At 46.9% G+C, this 25,041-nt stretch overlaps 1 protein-coding gene across 1 annotated transcript in view; it reads left to right on the top strand.

Annotated features, from left to right (window-relative positions):
• LOC102738374 (dynein axonemal heavy chain 9-like) overlaps window positions 1-25,041 on the top strand; it is a 241,092-nt gene that overhangs the window by 182,466 nt on the left and 33,585 nt on the right. The window contains exons 32-38 of the mRNA XM_081806003.1: window positions 797-990; window positions 3,522-3,670; window positions 15,557-15,684; window positions 17,648-17,875; window positions 21,302-21,493; window positions 22,023-22,214; window positions 24,227-24,397. Of these exons, the coding sequence (XP_081662129.1) occupies window positions 797-990; window positions 3,522-3,670; window positions 15,557-15,684; window positions 17,648-17,875; window positions 21,302-21,493; window positions 22,023-22,214; window positions 24,227-24,397 (1,254 nt within the window). The remainder of the gene's footprint in view (window positions 1-796; window positions 991-3,521; window positions 3,671-15,556; window positions 15,685-17,647; window positions 17,876-21,301; window positions 21,494-22,022; window positions 22,215-24,226; window positions 24,398-25,041) is intronic.

Genomic DNA, 25,041 nt, shown 5'->3' with positions numbered 1-25,041 from the left:
AGAGGTTGCTGATTATGAATGGGACTTTAACAACTTGTAGGACCTTAACACATACTAATCAGGACCAGCACAAGAAAAGGAAGGAGTGGAATTGGGGGGAGGAAAGAACAAGGACCTCTCACATGGTGGAAGTAGAGTAAGTGGGGAGTTGAGTTGGTAATGAGTCTAGCACAGCTCCAAGGTTGGCCACAGATACTCTTGGACAGAGTAGAAGGGAAGCAGGATGCCCGGTTCACTGGATGGATCGGAAGGAAGCACTAAATGAAGACATTTGATTACCAAGTTACGCATTTGTGCTTCATTCTTATGGAAACAGGCAACTCATGGAAAATTTAGTGTTGGCATTAACACAAAGTCAATGATGCTAGGGACACCTTGAGAGAGAACTTGACAGGAGTTGCCAGCGGAGTGAGTCCTGAAAGGAAGGAGTCAGAGACTTAAAAGGTCTGGGCTCCATGACCAGAAAATTCATGGCATCCTTTCTTGTCCCTCCATCCAGGCAATACCCTGCAGGCAAGTGCTGCTCAATCTCGGCTGCTACTAGTAATCCAAACACTTTATTTGCTAAATCTTGCACGTTATTGGTGCAGTTTGCTGATGGTGACTTGAAACAATACCCTTCTGCTTCCTTGAGTTTAGCTGGGGGGAAAGATCCAAGATTCCAGACAAGAGTATGAATGAGACAGAATTATATCTACACTATTATCTTGTTCCTTGACCCCTCCCCCAACACAATGAAAATTACAGCTTTCTGGAGAAACTGCATTTCAGAGCAAGATTCTCTAAAATTTCTCAGGCACTTTCATCAATGGAAGGATTCTATAATCTGGATCGGGATATTGAGGGATCTGCCAAGAGCTGGAAAAAGTTTGTGGAATCAGAATGTCCTGAGAAGGAGAAGTTTCCACAGGAGTGGAAGAACAAGACAGCCCTGCAGCGCCTCTGCATGATGAGAGCCATGCGGCCGGACCGGATGACCTACGCCATGCGGTATGGGACACGGGAGAGTGGGGAACCCCAGGGCAGGCATGGGGGAGTCTCAGCATGGCCCAACTAGCAGAGCTGAGCACAAAGGTCACGTGTTCATAGTAACAGGAGCTTTTGTACCAACATCCCAAATCCCACAAGGCCTATGGCTCTGTGTTTGCCACGTATTTTCTTAATATCTAAGTGGACAATTTAGAAAGAGTGCTCTTTGATATCAGCATTGAGGAGGATGCTGGGTACACCTGATGTGGTGAGAGATAATGGTACCCAGAGAATAGGCAGAAGGATCATCCACAGCAGGAAGGAAATCTTTGCCCCTCCCCACCCTCCCCTCCTCCTCTTCCTTCTCCTTCTTCTTTTCCTCCTCCTCCTCCTTCTTCTTCTTTTGATAATAGCCATCCTAATGGGTATGAAGTGGTATCTCATTGTGGTTCTGATTGGTATTTCCCCAATGACTAATGCCAATGAATATCTTTTCATATAAAAAAAAAAGGAAGAGCATCTCTCTGACCACAAAGAAGGGAGAGAGAAAGAGCTGAGGCTGTAGCTGAGGTAGTAGAAGGATGAAGAAAACTGAGGAGGATCTTGTGTGATGGCTTCTGTTTTCTCTGAGAAGTCGGGAGCAAGGTCATCAGTTGAGTCTGTGTGCCAGAGGAGGTGGCAGGGTTGGAATTTGAGGAGGATGCGGAGTTTGAAATAGAGTCTGTGACAAGTGGGAGAGAAGGCCAACCAGCAAAACCCAAAGAACTCCAAGCAGCACCGAGGGTTCCCCTAGTTAAGATCCTATGTTGGTAATGGCATCAGTCTTCACCATCGGATGGTTTTCCACAGCAACATCCAACAACCCAGGTGTAGATGCAGAGTTAAGTTGGTCCAGAGTGTGGCTCAGTTCAAGCTGGCGTGTCGGGGTATGAGTTAGGCAAGGGGGGTGATGAGGGTATTGGTGAGATAATGACTGGACATCATAAGTCATGCAGTCTATAGAAACTGAAAGGAGATTAGCAGCTGCCTGGGGCTGGATGGTGGGAACAGTAATTCTTAGAGTAGGCAGGAGCAATCTTATTGGCATGATGAAAGCGTTCTAAAACTGGATTATGGTGAAAGCTGTACAATTCAGTAAATTTATCAAAAACTATTGAATAGTATACTTAAAATAGATAGGTTTTATGGTATGTCAATTATACCTCAAGAAGTTGTTTGTTTGTTTGTTTTTTAAGGTTATAGGCCATGGAGTCTACACTGTATAGGAAAGAAGTGAAGAGAGTAAGGAGATGATTTTATTTTACTTATTTATTTTAACTTTTTTTTGAGAGAGAGCATGCAGGAAAGGGAGTAAGGGGCAGAGGCAGAGGGAGAGAGAGAATCTTAAGCTGAGTGTGGAGCCTGATGCTGAGATCATGACCTGAGCCGAAATCAAGAGTCAGATGCTTAACTGACTGAGCCACCCAGGTGCCTGAGTAAGGGGCTGATTTTTAAAAACGAAAACAGGGAGACCACAACACTGAAAATCCTACATTCGTCATGACACCAATACAGGCAAACAAGAGGTGGAATTAGGATTAGTTGTTGAATTGCTGATAGAAGGCTTTAGTCAGAGAGTGCGATGTTTCAATTTAAGGTTTCAGGTATAGAAAAAGTCCTCAAGTAATGACAAGGATGAAGGTGTGGCCATGAATTCAGGTGGCTAAATGGGGGAAGATATGAAGATTAAGAATCTGGAGGATTATCCACACGGATGTTGATGTCACTCGGGCTGGAGGAGATGGTCCATGAGTCAAGTGTTCAGGGAAGGAGGAGAGTGATGGTGGAATAGTAGGTGACATCGACGTGCAGGGGTCGTGGTGATGCAGCCAGGGGAACATGGTGTCCACAGCCCCCCAGGCACGAAGAAGTCATGGTTTGGAAACAGCAGTCATCAGTGAGGAGGAAAGTGATCCCAACTCTCAGTCCTGAGGTAGGTCAGAGGCAGGAAATGAGCCCAACAGAAGAGACGACAGAGAGAATAGTGCCCTTGGGGAAGAGTTAAGGCCAAGAGTTGGGCCAGATGACCAATAAGTGGTTGCAGCTGTAAGGTTTAGAAATGAACATTGGTAAGTGGAATAAGATGAAACAGAGATAGGAGCATAGAGCATAGGAAGGCGGAAGGCCTTAAATCTTGAGCAGGGAAGGAGGACCGCAGGGATAAGCAGTATGAAGGATGTAGCTGTCTGCAAGCTTCCAGAAAGCATTGATCCTGGCCATCTTCCAGCAGATGGTGGCGATGGGACAGGACACCCAGGCTTCCCAGAGGACTAGGCAGTGACGTGGTCGGATGGGGATTCAGAACGAGCCCTGATCCAGGCCAGCAGGCCAGCAATAGCAGCACGAGTTCTAAGCATCGACTAAACAACTAGGGAACCGGAAGTTGGCCCCAACTCTGTAACTCACTACCAAGCCCATGACCTTGAGTACATCCTGCCATGTCTGTAGGCCTCCCTGTCTCAAGTGTCACAGTTCTGTGAGGGATACACGTGTGTGTACTTCTTTCCCGGCAGAGATTTTGTCGAGGAGAAGTTGGGAAGCCAATACGTGGTGGGAAGAGCTCCAGACTTTGCGACCTCATTTGAGGAATCAGGACCAGCCACACCCATGTTTTTCATCCTGTCTCCAGGGGTGGACCCCCTGAAGGACGTGGAGAATCAAGGTGAGGAAACCTCCTCTTGGAGCCAAGGCTGCCCCAGCCCTGGGAACTTTCACTCCTTGTGCCCTTCCATCAGTCTCTCTTTTCCTGGCTCAAAGCTCAGTATGGAGTACTCGGTATTTTCTGACATAGAGAAGTCAGGGTCGTTGCTGAGCCAACACCAGGGGACCGTCACCAGAGAAAGGACCATTCAGGGCGGTGTGTGGAAGAGTCCACGCTAGCAGGTTCATGAGGGGACCTGGCCCTGCCACCCACCCCCCCACTTCCCCCTTACTTTGCCTGAAGCAATCTTTCTGAAACACAAGTATGACCCTTCAAGGCTCCTACTGCCCTGAGAATAAAGTCCAAACTCCTTCACGTGGCATCCAGGGAACTTCATCCTCCCGTCCCTCCCTATTTCTCCAGCCTTCTTTCCATTATCAGTTTCCTATTGCTGCTGTAAAGAATTACCACAAATCTGGAGGCTTAAAGTAACTCTAATGTATTATTGTACAGTTCTGGAGATCAGAAATCATAAATGGGTCTTACCGCCTCCTCTTTTCCTTATAAAAAGTCCTATGATTATATGGGGCCACTTAGATAATCCAGGATAAGCTCCCCATCTTGAGGTCCTATATTTACTCACATTGCAGAACCTTTGCCCTGTAAAGTCATATGTTCACAGGTCCCGAGGATTAGGACAAGGACATCTTTGGGGGTCTGTCATTCTGCCTACATTCCCTTAATCCCCTCTTTTGCATTCTACATGGCAGCCATTCTCCCAAGGCTGCTATGTCCCCTCCTGAATCCGCTTCACCAGGCTAGCTTCTATTCATCCTTCAGATCCCAATTTCAAGTCACCACCTCCAGAAAGCCCTGCTGACTTCCAAGATTCTAGGTTCCCCTTCCGTGCACTCCTAGAGTGCCCTCCTTTATGTCCATCACCTTATAATTGTCTAGTGACTACTGTGTCTTCCCAAGAGAGTAAGAGCTCCTTGGGATCGGGTGTCCTTGTCACCAGGATATCCCCAGTTCCTAGCACTGTGATGGGTATTCAAGAAATATATACATTAAATGAAGGAATGAACAAATGAATGACTAATCAAAACTATAACGCTGGCAAAACGACATTCATTTCGCAAAGCTAAATAAAGACCTGACAGGTTAAAGCCAAGCCCAGGTAATACAGCTCCAAGAGCAGTCTCTTCATTATGTAAGGAAAGGACTCCACAGTCTATGCCTACGCTTGGGAGTCATTGAGATGAAGCTGATTCGGCCTAAAGAATGGATAAGATTAGGGTGCCTGGGTGGCTCAGTCTGTTAAGCATGTGACTCTTGGTTTCGGCTCAGGTCCTGATCTCAGGGTCATGAGATCAAGCCCCATGTCGGGCTCCATGCTCTTTTAAAAAAAAAAGAAGAAGAGTGGGTATCTATGGGAGGGAAAGAATTATCGTACGCACTAATTTTATGTATATTTTTATAGTGTCCTAAAATTTCAAGTGATGCACAATTTTAAAATATGGATAATAAAGAATTCAAAATGAAAAGCAATAGTTCGGGGCACCTGGGTGGCTCAGTTGGTTAAGCAACTGCCTTCGGCTCAGGTCATGATCCTGGAGTCCCGGGATCGAGTCCCGCATTGGGCTCCCCGCTCGGCGAGGAGCCTGCTTCTCCCTCTGACCCTCCCCCCTCTCATGTACTCTCTCTCATTCTCTCTCTCTCAAATAAATAAATAAATCTTTAAAAAAAAAAAAAAAGAAAAGAAAGAAAAGCAATAGTTCTTGGCTCCAGCCAGCCCTCCCCATTCTACCACTTTCCAGACACTTGCTTTTTGTTTTTGGAGTTTTGGGGGGTTTGGGGTTTTGTTTTGTTTTTGCCAGTTTCTAAATTTAGTCCTCCAGGTAGTTGCTTCTCTATTTCCTACTAATCTTATATCCCTAGTTATTTTTTTTTTAAGATTTATTTATTTGAGAGAGAGAGAGCACAAGCAGCAGGGGAGGGGATAGAGGGAGAGAATCTCAAGCAGGCTGCATGCCCAGCACGGAGCCTGACTTGGGGCTCGATCTCACGACCCTCAGATCATGACCTGAGCTGAAACCAAGAGTAGGATGCTTAACCAACTGCAACCCTTATATCACTAGTTTTAAATTTATCAATTCTAGATATCTATTTATATTCCCTGATATAAAAAAGTAACAATTTTGCTCCTACTGCCGCCCACTAACACTGTCCATTTCTACCACATTTTTTTTTTAAAGATTTTATTTATTTATTTGAGACAGAGAGAATGAGAGACAGAGAGCATGAGAGGGAGGAAAGTCAGAGAGAGAAGCAGACTCCCTGCCAAGCAGGGAGCCCGATGCGGGACTCAATCCCAGGACTCCAGGATCATGACCTGAGCCGAAGGCAGTCGCTCAACCAACTGAGCCACCCAGGCGCCCTCTACCATGTTTTTTAACAGCTTTAATGAATATAATTCATATGCCATATAATTCACCCATTTCAAGTATATGATTCAAAGTTTGCTAATATTTTCACAAGGCTGTGTGACCATCACCACAATCTAGTTTTAGCAAATTTGTGTACCCCCCCCCCAGAAAAATCCTAGATCTCTTAGCAAGCACTCCCTGTTCCATCCCATGTCCTCCCTAGCCCACCACCAATTTACTTTCTGTCTCTAAAGATTTGCCTGTTTTGGACATTTCCTGTAAATGAAATCATACATTATGGGGTCTTTCATTGATAGCGTGTTTCACTTAGCCTAATTTCAAAGTTCACCCATGTTGTAGCTATAGCATTTATCATTCCTTTTATGGCTGGATAATATTCCACGTAGATCAATCTAGGAAGTATTATCTTAACATAATATTAAGTCTTTTGATCCATCAACATAGAATGTCTTCCCACTTACTAAGATCTTCTTTAATTTCTTTAATTAATATTTTATAGTTTGGAGTATAGAAGTGTTGTATTTATTTGTTTTTTAATTGAAATATGATTAACATACAGGGTTATGTTTCAGGTGTACAATACAATGATTCGGCATTTCTGTACAGTACTCAGTGCTCATCACAATAAGTGTACTCTTAATCCCCTTGCATTTCTTTTTTTTTTTTTTTTTTAAAGATTTTATTTATTTATTTGACAGAGAGAGAGACAGCAAGAGAGGGAACACAAGCAAGGGGAGTGTGAGAGGCAGAAGCAGGCTTCCCGCGGAGCAGGGAGCCAGATGCGGGGCTCGATCCCTGGGATCATGACCTGAGCCTAAGGCAGACGCTTAACGACTGAGCCACCCAGGTGCCCCTCCCCTTGCATTTCTTTAGTTAAATTCATTCCTGGGGCTCCTGGGTGGCTCAGTCGTTAAGCGTCTGCCTTCGGCTGAGGTCACGATCCTAGCGTCCTGGGATGAGCCCCGCATCGGGCTCCCTGCTCAGCGGGGAATCCTTCTTCTCCCTCTCCAGCTCCCCCTGCTTGTGTTCCCTCTCTCGCTGTGTCTCTCTCTGTCAAATAAATAAATAAACTTCAAAAAAAATTAATTCCTGAGTAGTTTGTTCCTTTTGATTCTGTTATAAAGTGCGATTATTTCCTTAATTTCGTTTTTGGAATGGTCACTGCTAGTGATTTTTTTATATTTCTGTATATTGATCTTCTGTCCTGCAACCTTGCTGAACTTGTTTATTAGTTCCAATAATTTTTGTGAATTCCTTAGGTTTTTTGCAGATACAAGTTTATGTGATCTATGAATAGTTTTACTTCTTCCTTTCCAATCTAGATGGCTTTTTATTTCTTTTTCTTGCCTAACTGACCTGGCTAGAATTTATAACACAATATTAAGTAGAAATGGCAAGCTTGGACATCCTTGGCCTATTCTAGATCTCTGAGGAAGATCATTCAGTCTTCACTGTTAAATATGATGTTAGCTGTGGGTTTTTTATAGATAGCCTTCATCAGATTGAGCAAGTTGTTTGATGATTTTTTTCCTTTATCATGAAAACGTGTTGGATTTTCTCAAATGCTTTTTCTGTATCCATTAAGATGATATCATTTTGTCCTTTATTCTATTGATAATTGATTTTTAGAAGTTAAACTAACCTGGCATTCCTGGGATCTCACTTGATCCTGGTATATAATCCTTTTTATATATTGCTAGACTCAATTTGCTAATATTTCTTTGAGTATTTTTACATCTATATTCATAAGAGATAATGACCTGTTGTTTTCTTTCCTTGTGATGTCTTTTTGGGGGGTATAATGACAGTACTAGTAACATCAGAATGCTTTGGGAAGTGTTCCTTCCCCTTCTATTTTTGGAAGATTTATATTAATTCTTCATGTATGATAGAATTCAGTGGTGAAGCCACTTGGACCTGAGCTTCTCTTGGTGGGAAGTTTTTTAATTACTAGTTCTTTCACTTCGTTTGTTATAGATCTATTCTGGTTTTCTATTTCTCCTTGAGTCAGTTTTGGTATTTATTTCTAAGAATTTGGCTATTTTATCCAATTATCTAATTTGTTGGCAAACTCCCAAATATTGGTATCTGTATTAAAATGTTTACTTCCTCAGGGCCCCTGGGTGGCTCAGTCGGGTTAAGCATCTGACTTCGGTTCAGGTCATGATCCCAGGATTCTGGGATCAAGCCCTGAGTTAGGCTCCCTACTCAGTGGGGAGTCTGCTTCTCCCTCTCCCTCTGATGTTCCCCTGCTTGTGCGCTCTCTCTCTCTCTCTGGCTCTCTCTCTCAGATAAATAAATAAAATCTTTTAAAAAAATGTTTACTTCCTCTCTTGGCTCTGTTAACTTAAACAGTGTTAGTGAACTTAACGTTTTATTTTGTGAATTCTAGATCATTTCTCTTGACTTCCCTCTCTGTAAGCTGCGACTTCAGTGTTCCAACTTGCATCAACTGTGCTTTACTTTTTCCATAGACAAGGATGAATATATATTCATTCTACTCTGTTACCATCATTAATTTTATTCATGCCTGGTCTATGAGTTAACTGTAACATTTGAAAACCAGTAACATTTATGTCATAATTAACATACACATATTAGTCACCAAAGAGGAAGTGAACATGCTAGGATTACATTTCCTTCTTCCAGTGGATCCAATGTCCTAATCTCTAGGGGTCTCTCAAAGAAGAATGTTCTCAGCATGGAGTTTCAAAGTCCTATCAAATTTCAGTTTGCTTCATATTTAGGTAATGATTTTCTTGGATAGCTTTTAGTTCTTCCTAGAGTTTCTGAATGTCTTTTCCTTGTTCTTGGGAGAAGAAATAAATGCCCCCCTCTGCCATTATCACTAATATTACCCACTTCTTATTTACTGTACGTATTGACTAGAATCCACTGTATCCCTCTTGAAAATGTTCTACCTCGAGCCCACTTATGTTCTGTTCTAAAATAGAGAAATTGCACTCTAGCCATCGTGGGACTTATTTTCTTTATAGTCTAGTTAACTACTATTATTTTTGGATCCTGCGTCTTTTATCTTCAATTTTCACCCCAGTTTTGCTAGCATGCACCATCAGAAGAGAGTCATGGGAAGTAAAATTTCTGAATCCTTTGGTGTCTAAAAAGGCTTTAATTTTGCCCATATACTTTTTCAGTAGTTTTGCAAGGTGCAAAATGGTTCTTACTCAGAATATGTCCACGTTGCTCTATTGTCTTCAAGAAGTCAGTTATGTTTGGTTGATGCCAGTAGGTTGCTGTTCTTCCCTTCTTTGTTGGTTGCCTGTTTCTGTTCTGGAAAGTTTAGGATCATCTCTCTAGCTTGTATTCTGAAATACCATGAGCTGTGTTTGGTGGGTGTGGGTCTTTTCCATTCAACTGCTCAGCCCTCGGCATGCCGTTTTAAGTGGAAAAGTCATAACTTCTTTTACCTCTAGAAATTTTGCTCTATTATTCTTGGTAAATACCACTACCATTCACCACGTTGGCTCATCCCCCAAACCTTGGAATCAGTCACCCTTAGACACTCCCTCTACCACGCACCACATTTAGTCCTACTGACTCTACCTCCTAAGTCCATTTCAGATTGATCTCACTGTTTCTATCTTCATTGCTGCTTCCCTGGTGTGAGTCACGGTGGTCTCACTGGGACTGACACAGTGGCCTCCTAACTCATCCCCAGTCTTCTCCCCCTGACTGCAGTCTTTTGCCACTCTGCAGCCAAAGACATCTTGCTAAATCTCAAATCAGATTGTATCACTCTCCTACTTAAAAGGCTCTAGGGGCTTCCCATTGTTCTTAGGGAAAGTTCAGTACCGTTGACATGATCTATGTGGCCGGCATGGCCTGGGCTTTCCACCAAGCCTTGGATCTTTCCTTCCCCCCAAGCTCACTCTACTCCAGCCACACAGCCCTTTTAGATCCTCAGCCACACTATGAGCCTTCCTGACCTAGGGCATTTTCACAAGAGATTTCTTTTATCTGAAATATTTTTCCCCAGCAATTCAAGAGTGCAGTACCCACTCATCCTGCAGGTACCAGCCTCTTTTGACATCCCTGCAAGACCAGTGATTCCCTGTTATACATGTATTTGCTTCAGAGCATTCAATACACTTCTAATTAAATATATTTTAAGGGTGCCAGATGGCTCAGCTGGTTAAGCGTCTGCCTTCGGCTCAGGTCATGATCTCAGGGTCCTGGGATCGAGCCCCACATCGGACTCTCTGCTCAGCGGGGAGCCTGCTTCTCCCTCTCCCTCTGCTGCTCGCTCTTTCTCTCAAATCAATCAATAAAATCTTAATAAATAAATAAATAAATACTTGTTCTATAGTTTTACCTTACATTTGCCTACCTACTTCTCATTAAGATCCTCAGGTCAAAGACCATGTCCTCTTGCTTATCATTTTTTAACCCATACCTAAAAGCATAACTAGCAGAGAGAAGGCGCTCAGTAAATATTTGTTGAATGAATTAACAAATGAAGGGATGTTGGAAGAACTGTTATCACAGCTGAGTTATTCCTAGTTTTCACCCTTTTATAGAGTTCTGTATTCCTTCTGTCTTCTGGAGGTTTTATTCCTTTCATATTGGCAAAATCTAGTTCCCTCCTTTTGATTCAGTATTTTCCTTTTTGGAAGCTTTCATATACCCTGTTTATGAGCAATTTCCTACTGTTCTTTGCCAATTGACCTCCATCTCTTCCATCATGTACTTTGAGGCTTTCTGTCATTTAGGGATGCTGACCCCTCCTTGATCCATATTGGTTGTCTCTGAATTCATTATCTCAGTCCTGCCCTTGGCTTAATCTTAACGCCTATTTCCTTACTAGAGGCAATATTACTGTTCATCAACTATAGATTACTTAGGTGCCTGGGCCTCCTTCTCTCCCTCTCCCTTCCTTCTTGCTTTCTTGATGGCTTGATTTATTTTCTAATTCACCCATTTAGAGCATACACTCTGGTGATAGCCATGCTTTCTGCATCTTGAATCAAATCAGATTGCCTGATGGGCTCCTCTTCTCAAGTTTGGAATCTACATAACTGACTCACACTTTCTTCTCTCTCTAGCCCCAACTTATTAAGTAAACTTACTGTCTCTATGCTTGGGGAGAGTCTGTGTATCAGACAGTTCACTGTTTTACTCCACATAGACTCTTATAAAGCTTGGCATCCTTTCCCATTTTTGAGTTGTGATTTATGTTAACTCCTTCATTTCTCTATCCCTTTGTTTCAACATGGCAGTTTTTAATATTGGGTAGGGTTTTAAAACGTGAGAGTCAGAGGCACCTGAGTGGCTCAGTCGGTGAAGCATCTGGCTCTTGATATCAGCTCAGGTCTTGATCTCAGGATTGTGAGTTCAAGTCCCACATTGGGCTCCACGTTGGGCATGGAGCTGAATGAATGAATGAATGAATGAACCAACCAACCTACCTACCTGAGAGTCAAATGAAAGATTTGTAGCCTCATTCTCATTCCACCACCACCACCCCCAAACCAGATGCACTGAACCCACAGACCAAGTTCTGTGTAAGATTTTAGTTTCTAGTCCCTTAAAGATCATCCACTGACCCTTGATCAGGAATCTATGCTTTTCTGGCACGTTTGTGCCTTAGTCCCCTCCAGGATTTTCCTTCCTCAACAACTTTGGAGGGGGGGCGGAGAGGGGCAGGGAGTAAGAGAAAATTCCATCCACTTTCCTTGGCTTCTGTTTTAACACGAAACCTAGCACCATCCACCCCCACTGCTTTCCTTCTTGCCTTCTCAGATTAATCCCTTAAAGTGCTTTAATGTAACCCTCTTTCTCTTTTTCCTCATCACCTCCTTCCTCAATGAGCCATACTTCCTTATTTGCACATTTATTCTCGCCTTTGCTTCTTTTAAAAGTAATCCCCCATTTTTTGCAATCACCCATAATACCTGCCTCCTAGGGCTACGGTAGGATAGAAATGAAATCTCGAACATGAAAAGACTTTAAATGTTCGAAATACAGTAGCACTGTACAACATTCTAATGAAGATGATAATTCCTCTGTTCTTTAAGGCAGCTCAGCTGGCTCCCTCCTCTACATCCTTTCGAAGCATAGCGTCGTCCTTGGCCCTCCCAACCCACAGCTCCCCTTTCCACCCTAACTCGCAGGCATCTTCTCTGTCTTTCACTTGACTCTCACATGATCTTGCTCGGTCTCTCTCCTCCTTTGTTCAGTTATCTGGTTTTAACAAATAATTCTGTTATGTCCACGTTGTGATCAGGAAGAAGCTGTATCTGCCACCATTTTATCTTCCACTCTTTCCTTTCTCTCTCTCCGATGTGCTGGTCAGAACTATGAGCTCGCTTCAATTTTTGCAAACCTGCTACCCAGTGTGTTCAAAGAACGTTTTCAATCTAGTGTTTCTGTAGCCAGATTATCAACACTTTGCATGCACCCTCCTTCCCATTGTTCCTAGCCCTATTCTTTTTTTTTTTTTAATAGTCCATTGGAACTCGGTGAGGTGAAGCAAGCGCAGTCTTGGCAAACAGCTTCAAGATTAGCGAAATACTGTTTTTCGTGTTGAGAGAGACTCATTTGTTCATGTGCCAGGGAGTGGGAGAGTGAATAGGGAGATAAAGGTTGATGATACAAGGAGAGATGGGATTCAGGGAACAGAAGAGTGAAAGGCAGAGGGAGGACACCTCTTCCATTGAGATGGAGATGTACAGGGATGCAGATAAAATGGCAGAAAACTGAAGGAGTTCCTGCCACATGGCGTATGTTTCCCCAGGGAAGCAGAGAAGGAAGCAAGCTGCTGGGAGTAAGTAGGGTGGGGCCTTTTAAAGAGAAAGGGAATGGGCAATATAGCCAATTTCTGGGCACACGGAAAGATTGCCGAACATCATTGAGGATGAGAATCATGAACTTGGGGTGGCTCCAACTCACCAAATGTTTCCCTTCCTCTCTTGTTAACTCATCCAGGATTGGATGAATTTAGCAGAAGTTGGGTGGCGCAGAAATAGAAGGGGCACCAGAGTTGAGGATTTTGTAAGATCATCGTTCCAATTAAGGGTTGTTGAATCCATATTAAAATAAGAGAGAAGTCAAGGTGAAGAGTCGAAAAAATAGAGGAGCCAATGGACTGGGCATTTCCCTGAAGTATAATAACAGATGAGGAGGGAGTAACAGAGGGAACTGCCTGGAAAGTAGAAAGCGATAGGAGGAAACGCAAATGAAGAATGTGTCCGACATAATCCTCGGCGATAGTGAAGTCCTGGGTACAGCCATGGGGAGTGAGTAACGGAAGTGGATGGAGTTCAGTTCTTTGAAGATGACGAGGTATGAGGCTGGAGGCTGGCTGAGTCATCTGTCACAACCTTGAGGTTTACCGGGATAATGATGAAACGGGACATACGGAAGATTTTGAACGGAATTCCAGAGCCCCTAATGGAAGTGAATCTCACTGGGAAGTTGGTGGAAGGCAGAGAACATAGACGTGAGTAGATAATATAGCCAGATGGCACATGCTTAAAAAGAAAAGGGGTTTTTATATGGGGATGGGAAGAAATCACCTGCAAGTAGCAAGATGAAGCTAGAAAAACAGTCCCCTTCCTCCCAGCCCCATGGGTACATGGAGCTCGGGAGAGGGCCATGGAAGGTGCCACGTCCTCAGAGACAGACAAAGAAGCACACTGGGAAGGTGTGAAAGGAGGTTTACAATGGACACCACCCCAGGGAAGAGTGCCACGTGGAGAGTGGGAAGGAAGATCAGAAAAGGAAAGGAAAGACGAGTTAAAGGGAGGTGAGAGTGGGGGGCATGGATTCCAAGGTACAAAACAGCATGAAGGTGAAAAGCCACGGGAACGTGGCTGGCGAGAGGGGCTTGCTGGTGACAGGGAAGGGCGTCCTGAGAGCCCCACAGTTGCAAAGGGAAGGACCCCACAAGGCACATCACAGGGCTGGCACATTCAGACCTTGCAAATCCCATCAATGCTTCCCCTTCTCAACATCTCCACGTCAGCCTCATCATTACGCCTCAAGCCTAGACTAATGCAAGCTGAACGCCCCCCGCCCCCCGCCGCAACCCCGCACACCGGTCTCTGCCCCAAACCATCTCCGCAGTCCGTGGCTCGCAAACCAATCTTCAGTGAGCCCCTCTTCTCCTACGTCTCTCTGACAAAGAAAAGAAATGGGCTCTTTTGTGAGTACGAGCCTCACTGAGACTGTCTAATAACCCTGGCACCTTTTATCCTGATATTTTCTCTGGAATAAGTGGTTTATACTGCTGGTTCCAAAGCTGACATCACGTCTGTTGCCAGCAAGGATTTATGGTTTAATAAGAGTGTTTCTTGGGTTCATCTCAGTTGAATCTCTAGTAACTCTTCCTCGCTGCAGAAAGTCATCATCCTTTGTCTTATACAGACTCGCGAAGGAGACTCTGTACTTCTTCTTAGTATTTAAAAGAAGTATCCGGTATTGACAGTTTGGTTTAAGTTTTCTTGCACAAGTATTGAATTGCATCTTCAATTTCAGTTCCGCTGAAATGAAATGTTTAAGGACGTATTTTTTTTTTATCCTTTTTCTATTTTTCTATTTCTTCTCCTTTCTCTCACGTACTTTATCTTCCCAGAAGAAAATTGCTCAATGATTCCGGCATGGCACTATATACACTTTTATGATCCTCTGTCTAAAGAATATTATGTAATTTCTCTAAACTTTATTGTACGGGCCTAGTAGCCGAATAGCTGACACCAAAGCAGAAGTGGTCCTCGAACCTAAGGTTAATTGCTTTGTGTAAAGGTCTTCCTGGGCCGGCAGAACACCCTCGGAGATGGTTGTGATGTGTGTTTACCGTAGCAGGTCCCTTGCCCGGCTCCTGATACCAGCCGCCCTTCCCAGCTTGCAGAGCATCTCCACCTGCACAGCCAAGCCCTTTCTTGTATTGCCTTTTGCTCCTCATTCCTCTCAGTCATGCAAAATGAGGAGACAAGACATTTCTATGTGTTGGAAAAAACTGGTGGAGGAGGCTAATAAGGAGTGAAGTACAGGAAGCCGGAACTACCTGAGTCCTGCCCCTACCGACCATCCCTCCCCATGGAATTCCAGGGAAAATCCTTAGAGGACAAAGCAAGTCAGGAGGGGCCACACCCACATGCTTGCTCATCTGCCGGCTGTTTCAGCCTCTAGGGTGGTGGACTGATGCCTGGTCTTCAAGTGAATCTATGCAGAAGAGCGTCAGCACTTCAGCCCATCCTTGGGGATTAACTGAAGGGGAAGGGTTGAAACCCAGATGAGTGCTTCCTTTTGTTTGGGAACAGAGATCGAGAAGAAGTATCCCTTACCCCCAACACACTCCTGAAAGGAAGAGGGGAAGGGTATGAGGGTTCGGACACATCCGTATCTGAGCAGCGATGTGGCCATGGGCCTTTCCGTGTGAGCACGGGACAACAAAGATGGCGGACACGAGAGAATAAGGAAAACTCCATACCCCTTTCAGGTAAAAAGCTCGGGTACACCTTCAACAACAGGAACTTCCACAACGTGTCTTTGGGGCAAGGACAGGAAATAGTGGCTGAGGCGGCGCTGGACCTGGCTGCCAAGAAAGGTCACTGGGTTATTTTGCAGGTACGCCCCCTCTGCCATGTTCAGGGTCATTCTTGACCCCCACCTGTCTGGACTTCACAGGACAATCTCTGGGCTTCTCTGTCCTCTCTGCCCCTCTCCCCTGCCTTTCCTTCCTCACCCTTGCCCGTCTCACTGCCTGATCTTCTCTCCTTCCCTCCTCTGGGGTCCCCCTCACCCCTCCCTACGACTCCTTGTCCCTTGCCCCTCACAGGCCCCCGCTCCCCTCTCTAGTTGAAATAGCTCCACTTACATCCCAGTCTGGGGCCTGCTCGGGGAGTAGGTACCGGCTGAAGATGGTGGAAGCCGGGTCTTGTTTGCCTGCTAACCTCTTCCCAGCGTATCACAGAACTTTCCACTGCTCTGCCCTTCTACTGTGCCCTGCATTCTGTGTTCTCTACAACAGCACAGATGTAACTGGACCTCAGCCTCTGCACCCCGAGCGCATGTCGGTGGGTGCCAGTCCGGAACGCCCCCTGCGGGTAACTTCAGCAAACCCACAAGACATACGGGCGGCCCCTCTTCTGTCACTGCCTGTCCCCTCATCCCTGGTTTATGCACCTTGCAGGGGAGCTGGGGCTGGGCCAGGCCTCTTTCGGGGTACCCTGGCTGTGCTGAAGTGAGGACTCTCGCATCTGCTGGTGTCCTTTCCCGAAAGCTCTCCCAGATTAAATTCAGGAATTGGCATTCCCCCGGGAGGAGCGGAGGGCTCACTGGCGGGTCGCTGGCCCAGCCCAGCTAACACAGCCCGGGCATTCCCAGGCGGCCTCCTGAAGCCTCGGCTCCAACACAGGGATTATAAATGAATTCCTTAACAAATGTTCATTTCAACAGCCACCCCTCATGCTTACATAGCGGTTTACGGTCCACAAAGCCCTTTCAAATCCATTACCTCTGGTTCTTTGCAGCGACTCTCTGAAATACGTAGGGCCAATATTCTTGTTCTTTCTCCTTTTATAGAAGAGAAAGCAGCACTCAGAGACCGGGTTGCCAGGGCCAAGTACTCTGTGCCATGCTGATCTGTGTAGTTAAGGCTCTGCGAGCAGGCTTCCTCAAATATTTATGGAGGAGCTTTTATCTGTCCGTCATAATGAAACATTGCAAAGAAACCATCCTGGCTACAGCAAAAGGTGGATTCTGCAAAGTAGTGCTGAGAAATAAATGTAGGGTCAGACAGACAGACAGACAGACAGATGGGAATCACACGGGGGGGTGGGGGAGGAGAAGGGTGCAGACGGAGGAGCTGGGCTTGGAGTAAGAAGCCTCCCCAGAGTGTGAGCAGCAATGCCTCCGTGTGTTTTAGGAAGATAAGTCTGGCAACAATTAGCAGAATGGTTAGGAGAGAGGAAGAGAGGATGCAAGAAAGCTAGCAAGAAGTTTAAATCAGTGCTTTTCACATTTTAACACGCATACAAATCACGGCAGGATCTGATTAAAATGCACTGATTCAGGAAATCTGGGTAGGGCCGAAGAGTCTGCATTTCTAGACAGCGCCCAGGGAATGCCAACACTGCTGGTCCATGGGACCCGCTCTTGAGTTATCAAGGGTTCAAATCCTCCAGGTGTCAGAGCTGGGGATCTGGATTTGGAGCGTCTGGACCGTGTGTTCGAGTCTTCAAGTGTGGCCCACAGACCAGCATTCTTCGGCATCGCCCAGAACTTGTTAGACATGCAAATTCTTAGGCCTCACCCTAGACCCAAGAATCTTTGTTTTGAGAAGCCCCGCAGGGGATTCCTGTGCAGCGTCAGATCTGAGCACTGTGGGGAGACTTGGGAGATAAGAGAATAGGGTTCAACTGCCAGAGATTGGCAGGTCCCATCACTGGGAACCTCAAGATACCTGCTGCGATGAGCTTTATTTGAAGGCCACCCCCCACCCCCGTAGCTGCCTTCCTGAAACCATCCACCACTAACAAAACTGAGCAGGTACCTGATTTGGCAGAGGGGGGGTCTTCCTTCCCACTAGAACATCCACCTGGTGGCCAAGTGGCTCAGCACCCTGGAAGAGAAGTTAGCAGAGTATGGTGAGAACAGCCACCCGGAGCTGAGGGTTTTCATCAGTGCGGAGCCTGCACCCTCCCCGGAGGGCCACATCATCCCCCAGGGCATCCTGGAGAACTCCATCAAGATCACCAACGAGCCTCCCACAGGCATGCATGCCAACCTGCACAAGGCCCTGGACAATTTCACTCAGGTACAGCCCGGGACGGCGGGGGGGGGGGGGGTGCGGGCGGTGGTGGAGACGAGCAGCGCACCTCACCATGGGCTGACTCAACAGGTCGAAGAGCACCCTGCTGCAAGGGGCTGTGGAGCGGTGTGTCCCCTCTGTGACCGACCTCCTCCCAGCACCCGCTGAGTACAACCCAGCTGTCCATTCCCCAGTACCGTGTGTTTAAAGGCCAAGAGAGGCCCGTGGGTAACAAACCCTGTGTATGAATCGACTTGCGAAGTCTGCAGCTCAGGCTTTCTTCACCTTCTCAGGAAGGCAGCCTGTCTAGTTACTGCTCCCTTGGGGAGCTCCAGCTTCCTGGGAAGGGAGAATCCACAAAGGTGTGAATGCCAGGAGATCCGAGGCCACGGGGCCACCTTGAGGTCCATCCACCACACTGGGCGTTGGTGGAGTCCAAGGGGCGGGGTCTAGGATCTGCCCTCTGATGTTGTCTTAGAACAGCACCCACGGATCTCTGGCTTCACAGACTCCATGCTAAAACTCACCACCAGTCCCAGAGGGGTCATCTCGGAAACCTGAAACCAGCCGTCCAACAGGATGACTGTTGTCACCAGCCCAACATAAACCACCAGGACTAGGGGCCCACTGGGGCTTGGTCTAACTTACACTTGAAGGCTCTATGGCAGTCAGGGTCTGAGGAGATTTTATTGAGTGCGTGAGACCCCTTGTAGTGTGGGGATCAAGCAGCCCCACTTGGAGAAGAAAGCTTCCAAGGAGAAGCAAAACGTGTCCAGCCTCCTTTCTCATTCCCTTTCCCATCCCAACTCCAAAACCCACTCATGATCTGGAACAGGGAGTGGGGGAACATTACCAGGAGATTCGGGATCCTTTCACTTGACATTTTTGTTAAGAAACACCTGCCCATTGCAACATGGAGTAGAAAGTAGGGTGCTCTCTTGTCCAGGGGCCTTTTCTTTAAAATTTTTTTTTCCTAAATAGGCCTCCACTAAACTCCTAAGTACTCTGTACCAGTGGCCAGAACTTCTAAATTTTCTATGTTTCGTATTCCACATAGGGGAAATACACATTCTTAACTCTGAAACCTACAGCCTTCTGTCCAGGAGGCTGGTAGCTGGTTCCAAGAAAGACCATTTTTGCGGTCACTGGTTGCCCAACAGTGTGAAAGCATATCACGCCACTGAAATGGATGCTTAAAAATGGCTAACGTGATAAATTTTATGTTGTGTATTCTACTGGGAATTTTTTTTTTAATTCATAATTGAAAAGAAAAAGGCACTGGGATGCAGTCAGCTAGCTGTCTTGAAGTACACACAGACCACTGTCCGATCTTCTGCCTTGAGGGTCTTGGACAGATCCAGGGAGAAGGGCAGTAGGTGCCTCAGATGCTGGATCTCTAGTAATTACTATTACCACATGATGCCTCAGTAGGATTATTATCATCTATACACACCCTCTGGCTTCGTCTTCTCAGCCTCCCCATGGACCCTTGTTCTTGGGTTCCTGTCCCTGCAAGCCCCATGTCCAGTCTTGGTTATCAGGGATATAAATCCCAAGGGAGGCAGGCTTTTCCTGGTTATTCGGGTTCTACCACAGTTGGGCTTTGGCCCATTTATAGCCATCTTCAGTAACTCATTCTGAGAAAGAGAGAGAGATTTAGGAGTATATTCATTGCTCACAAGTGTTTTAATTGTTCCATTCTGCTTTTATTACGTGCCCTGGAACAGAGACCCGGTTAATACCCCCTATTATTCACTCTGTTCCTTCAGAGCCCTATTTTAGCCATTTAAGGGACAAATGGCAGAATTGAGCTCTTCTTAACCCTGTTCCCTGTGCTGTTTGGGGATGATAATTTTATTCTGATTTTGTTTGAGTGTGCCACCATCAATCAGTCTCAGCATCTTAATGTAGGATTCCTTGTCTTTGTGCTTAGAGGTCTTTTTCAGAAGGGCCCAGCGCCTAGGTGGCTCAGTCGTTAAGTGTCTGCCTTTGGCTCAGGTCATGGTCCCAGGGTCCTGGGATCGAGCCCCGAGTCGGGATCCCTGTTCAGCGGGGAGTCTGCGTCTCCCTCTGCCTCTGCCTATCCCACCCCCTTACTCGTGCGCTCTCTCTCTCTCTCTCTCACTTTCTCTCTCTCTCTCAAATAAATAAATCTTTAAAAAAAAAAAGTATTTCTCTCATTTAAAAAAAAAAAAGTAACAAAGGAAGCATCCTACATGTCTCTAGAGAACAGCTCTATCCAGAAAGCAGTTAAGTTCTTGCTTGCACGAGGCAGTGACTTTGTCCTCTGTGCCACCCCTGACCTTTCATATCCATAGCTCTCTGCCAAATATGGTACCCAACAAAGGCACAGGGGGACCCCCATCTATCCAGAGACTGTCCTGGGTTCATCATGGAAAAGTCAGATCTACTACAAGTTTAACTGGTCCTGTCTCCTCTGCTTTTCCTGCCCAGGTGAGCGAAGTCTAAGGACCAGTCCTCAGATGAAATGGCAGGACTCAACCCAGTCCAATTTGCGTGAGCTTTGAAAGCGCCCCTCGTAGGCTCTGCCTGCAGCATCTTGCTCCTTCCTGATCACAAAGGGTCTCACTCAGGGGAAATCATTGTTCATTCCAGGCAATCTAAGGATTCTTGTCCTTCCACCCCTTGAAAATGCAGGCTTTCCCCATCTGCCACACCATCACCACCAGCCCCTCTTAAAATCTGCCAAGTACAACCCATTGCCTTCCTCTGCGCTCTCTCGCTTTCCATTTCTTCCTTCTGTCCCTTCTTTAATCCCCTCTTCATGAGCCCTCTCTCCCCCCTTCCCCCCGCCTCATGCGCTGCAGGCAGGACCCCTCTGGGCTCTCCTTCCTGCAGCCGCGTGGCTGGTCACCCCTGCTCAAGTTTAGAAGAGCAGTTGTCATGGTGAAGGGCACGGCACTCCTCTTTCCCTCGTGGCTCTGATTCCCTCCCTCCCCCTCGGTCACACGGGCCATGACCACACCTACTCTGGCTCTGAGATGGGCAAGAAAAGCATGGCAGGAAGGGGAGAAATTCAAGATGATGCTGTAGGAGTCCCCACCCACACCCCATCCTCTGACACCTGACACCCCCTCAGGACCCACTACCCCAGTTTCCATCAGCTGCGCTTGCGAACTTAATTGGCACGTCCGTGGGTGCAAACATGAATTACAAACCAAGCCCTGTAATAACCTGAATCTAAACCTTAACTCAGATTCTAAACTAGAGCCCACACCCTCCCCAGGGTCCCCTCGAACCCTAAGCCCACGCCTACCCACAATGCAATCTGTAGTCTGACGGTAGCTCAAAACCTAACCAGGACATACAGGAAACTTCTCCAGCGCAACTTCCAACCACCATAACCCATACGCTGGTCTGCACTGCGTAACAGCAGATCTGTGCTGACGTTGGAGGCAACTTTCCTTGCAGGACACGCTGGAGATGTGTTCCCGGGAGACGGAGTTTAAGAGCATCCTCTTTGCTCTTTGTTACTTTCACGGGGTGGTGGCAGAGAGACGGAAGTTTGGGCCACAGGGATGGAATCGTTCATACCCCTTCAACACCGGGGACCTCACCATCTCTGTGAACGTGCTCTACAACTTCTTGGAGGCCAACACAAAGGTAGAGTTTCTGGCCGGCGCAGGGCAGGGGGGTGCGGGGGGTGGGGCGCCTCTCAGAAGGATGAGGAAGCGCCAGCACAGGGAGAAGGGGCGCACACTGCGAGTGGTCTACACCCTCTCCAAGTACAGGAAGGAAAGGCCAGCCAAGGACCAGCGCGAGGCCAAAAAGAGCACCTGAATGTGCTAAGTAATGGCAGGAAATTAGGAAAGTACCCTGGTCTTTACTTTGTTCCATGTGACGTTCGCCCACGGAAGGGACTTGTCGATAGAACCTGACTTAATGACCGTGAGAAAGGGAAGGCTTTTTTGCAAGGGGGTTGGCACCTTGCCTGCACTCACCCTTGGATGTAATTTTTCAAGCCTTTAACGAGCTCCCAGGCATGCCTGACCCTGCTAGGCACTAGGGGTGTGCAGGTGAATACAACATTGCTCCTAATCTTGAGCAACATCCTGTCTTGTGGCTTACGCTCTGCCCACAGATCAGGGCAGCCCCGATGTCTGTGTGGAGGTCTTTCTTCCCTGTCTCTCAGGTCCCCTATGATGATCTGCGCTACCTCTTTGGAGAGATCATGTATGGAGGCCATATCACAGATGACTGGGACAGGAGACTCTGCAGGACGTATCTGGAGGAATTCATCAGACCAGAAATGCTAGAAGGAGAGCTGTCTCTGGCACCAGGTTTCCCACTCCCGGGCAACCTAGATTACATTGGCTACCATCAGGTAAGGCTCCGCTCATACGAGACCTGGGTCTTCCTTCAAGTCTGTCCTGCAGGACCAGGGATGTTCGCACAGGGCCAGGGAAAAATGGCCTATAGAACAGAGCTCATATGGAGTGTGGTTCTCAGCCCCAAGTTTGCCCTATTCGATTTGAGAGCTGTAGGATTCCCAGCCTCAAATTAGCGGTACAATTGAGCTTTCGGAGATCTTTCTATTCTTGATGTTTGGTTCAGTAATTCTATTTGTTGCTCTTTTCTGCAAATAACATCTGGAGCATTCGTTTGATTATTTTCATCCAAGATATTGACAAAGCCATGAGGAGCAAAATTCCAGGTTAAGAACCTAGCCAACTCTGAGTAAAGTTTAGCGATTCTAAATATCTTCAGAGGGACATGACCTTGTGGGCAGATCATTTACCCCTCCTGTTCTTCGTTGACTGATGTAAACACAGGCACACAGGCCCATTACACACACACACATTCCCAGGGAGCTCTTCCTGTACTGTTACTTTGAGTTCTCATTTTACTAGGACCACAGCTATTTTTTAAGTGCTCATCTTTGCGTATTTATCCTGCCATGGAAGATACATTAAAAGATAATTTAAAAAAAAAAACAACCTTTTCTGTTGCTTGACTTTTGAACATGCCTAAATAACTCTGAATACCAACCTTAAGGGAAATACCATAGAAACATTAACTGCAAACTTAAAAAAAAAAAAAGTTTTGAATTCATAAAATTTAAACAGAAGGGCACCTGGCTGGCTCAGTCAGAGGAGCCAGTGACGCTTGCTCTTGGGGTCATGAGTTCGAGCCCCACGTTGGGTATAGAGATTACTTAAATAAATATTTTTTTTAAGAAACCATAAAATTGAAAGAGATAAACTGCCAAAGTCATTCAAACCAGAAAAATTTGAACCTATGAAAAGAAATTTCAAATAGTAAGACTAAAGAAGGAATTTTTTTAAAACTGCTTGACCAGAGGCCGTGAAATTTGTGCAAGAGCGCCCCCTAGTGTCTGCCAGATCATCCGACAAGAGGCTCGAGGCGGAGTTTGCACACTCCCAAATGACTGAGACAGATTTTCATCTTCTTTACATCTCTCTTTAATCCACCAGTTTATAGATGGGTGCAGGCCACCTACCAAGAGTTCAGGAGTCTGCTGGGGGCTGGAAGAAATACAAAAATAAGCACATGAATTTGCCTTTAGGGAATGAGCCATCTTTTACTTAGGCAAGAGGATACACCAGGAAATCAAAATCAAATTAGGAGGGGCACTTTTTCACGGTAATGGAAAGAACTGGAAGGGGTACCCAGAAAACAGAGAAGAAAGTGAGGGACAGTTTTTTAGGGACAGCCAACGGTGGCCCACCATAACTGACCAGAGGGATGCATTGTTCGGATGGCACAATTAAAAAATGTTTTAATTCAAATAATTTTTGCCAGAGGCAGGAATTCCCTGGTTAACAGCAAAACTCGCCTTGTCCCACCACTTGATTCACACGTAGATTTTGCACGCGTGGTCCCATGTTTGCATTTAGGTTTGTCATCTCTGATTGCGGTAAATGGAGAAGAGAAAAGGACTTTAAGGGCAAGAGGGCAGGGGTCCTAGGAGGGCTTGAGTAAGACACGAGGTAGGGGTCAGTGTTTCTCAAGGACTCTGGGAAGGCTTGTGTGTGGAGGGAGGGACAGGTGTAGACCAGGGAGCGGGCAGAGTGGCGGGGAGACTGGAGACGGATCCATTCCTCTAAGCTTCCTGAAAAAGCGAATGCCCGCATGGGCATGGACGTTCTGGAAAACTGGCCCGGCACACGGTAAGTAACATGGTGTCAGGACGAGGCTGGCTGCAGGGATGTGCGCCAGGTGGATAGGTGCCCACGACGGCCAGAGCCGGTGAGCAGCACTCGCCTGGAGGGCCCGAGGTCGGCGGGTCCCACGGACGGCCCCCCGGAGGGTGAACCAGAGTGGGAGGCGGGAGGCTCGTCCCAGTCGGTGTCTGAGCTCGCCCCCGACTTTCAGTACATCGATGCCGAGCTGCCTCCAGATTCGCCCTACCTCTACGGCCTGCACCCCAATGCCGAGATCGGCTTCCTGACCCAGACCTCGGAGAAGCTCTTCCGCACCGTGCTGGAGCTGCAGCCCCGGGACAGCCACGCCGGGGACGGAGCAGGGGCCACAAGGGAAGAAAAGGTAAGTGGGCGGGGGCGGGGGGCACTGCCGAGCCCCTTGTTGGGCGCCCGACGTGGGCACAGGGAGCCGCTCCTCCTGCTGGTCGCCCACCACGGGCACCACAGGCCACGCCTTGCACGCCTTGCACGCCTTCCACTCGCACGTGGCTGGCGCAGCCTTGACCCGCCGCGCCGGTTGTCCGGCTTAGCCACAGGCGGTGCCTGCCACTGGGCTCGGTTGGCTTTTCTGGTTCGCCCAAAGACCATTTCTCTTCCATTTCTCTGCCAAAAGGAAGCAAGGCGGGAACAGTGGCGGCGTGGGGAGCTAGAGAGGGACCTCATGATTTCTCGGCGAACTGAGCAGTGCCGGTGGGCAGCTGTACTTAAGGGGGCCACCCTCATGCCACCAACTAGATGCTCGTTTGGCGAAGTCACTCTTGAAAACGAAAATGCCCTCTCTTGGCATGAATGACATGGGATCTGAGTCTTCCATCACTGGGCACAGGACTTCCAGGAACGACAGGAAGGCAGAGGGGCACCGTGGAATGGAGAGGCAGACTGGGGTGAGGTCTGTGCTCCTGCTCCCTTCCCTGGAAGTCCTCCCCATCCTGGGCTCCTCCAGGTCTGTGTACCTGCTCACTCTCTCTCTCAAATAAATAAAATCTT

The sequence above is a fragment of the Leptonychotes weddellii genome, chromosome 15 (assembly GCF_054177405.1).
Source record: "Leptonychotes weddellii isolate Sample4059 chromosome 15, ASM5417740v2, whole genome shotgun sequence".
Taxonomy (NCBI): domain Eukaryota; kingdom Metazoa; phylum Chordata; class Mammalia; order Carnivora; family Phocidae; genus Leptonychotes; species Leptonychotes weddellii.
The sequence above is the reverse complement of the archived record's forward strand: the minus strand, read 5'-3'. Positions and strand labels throughout refer to the sequence as shown.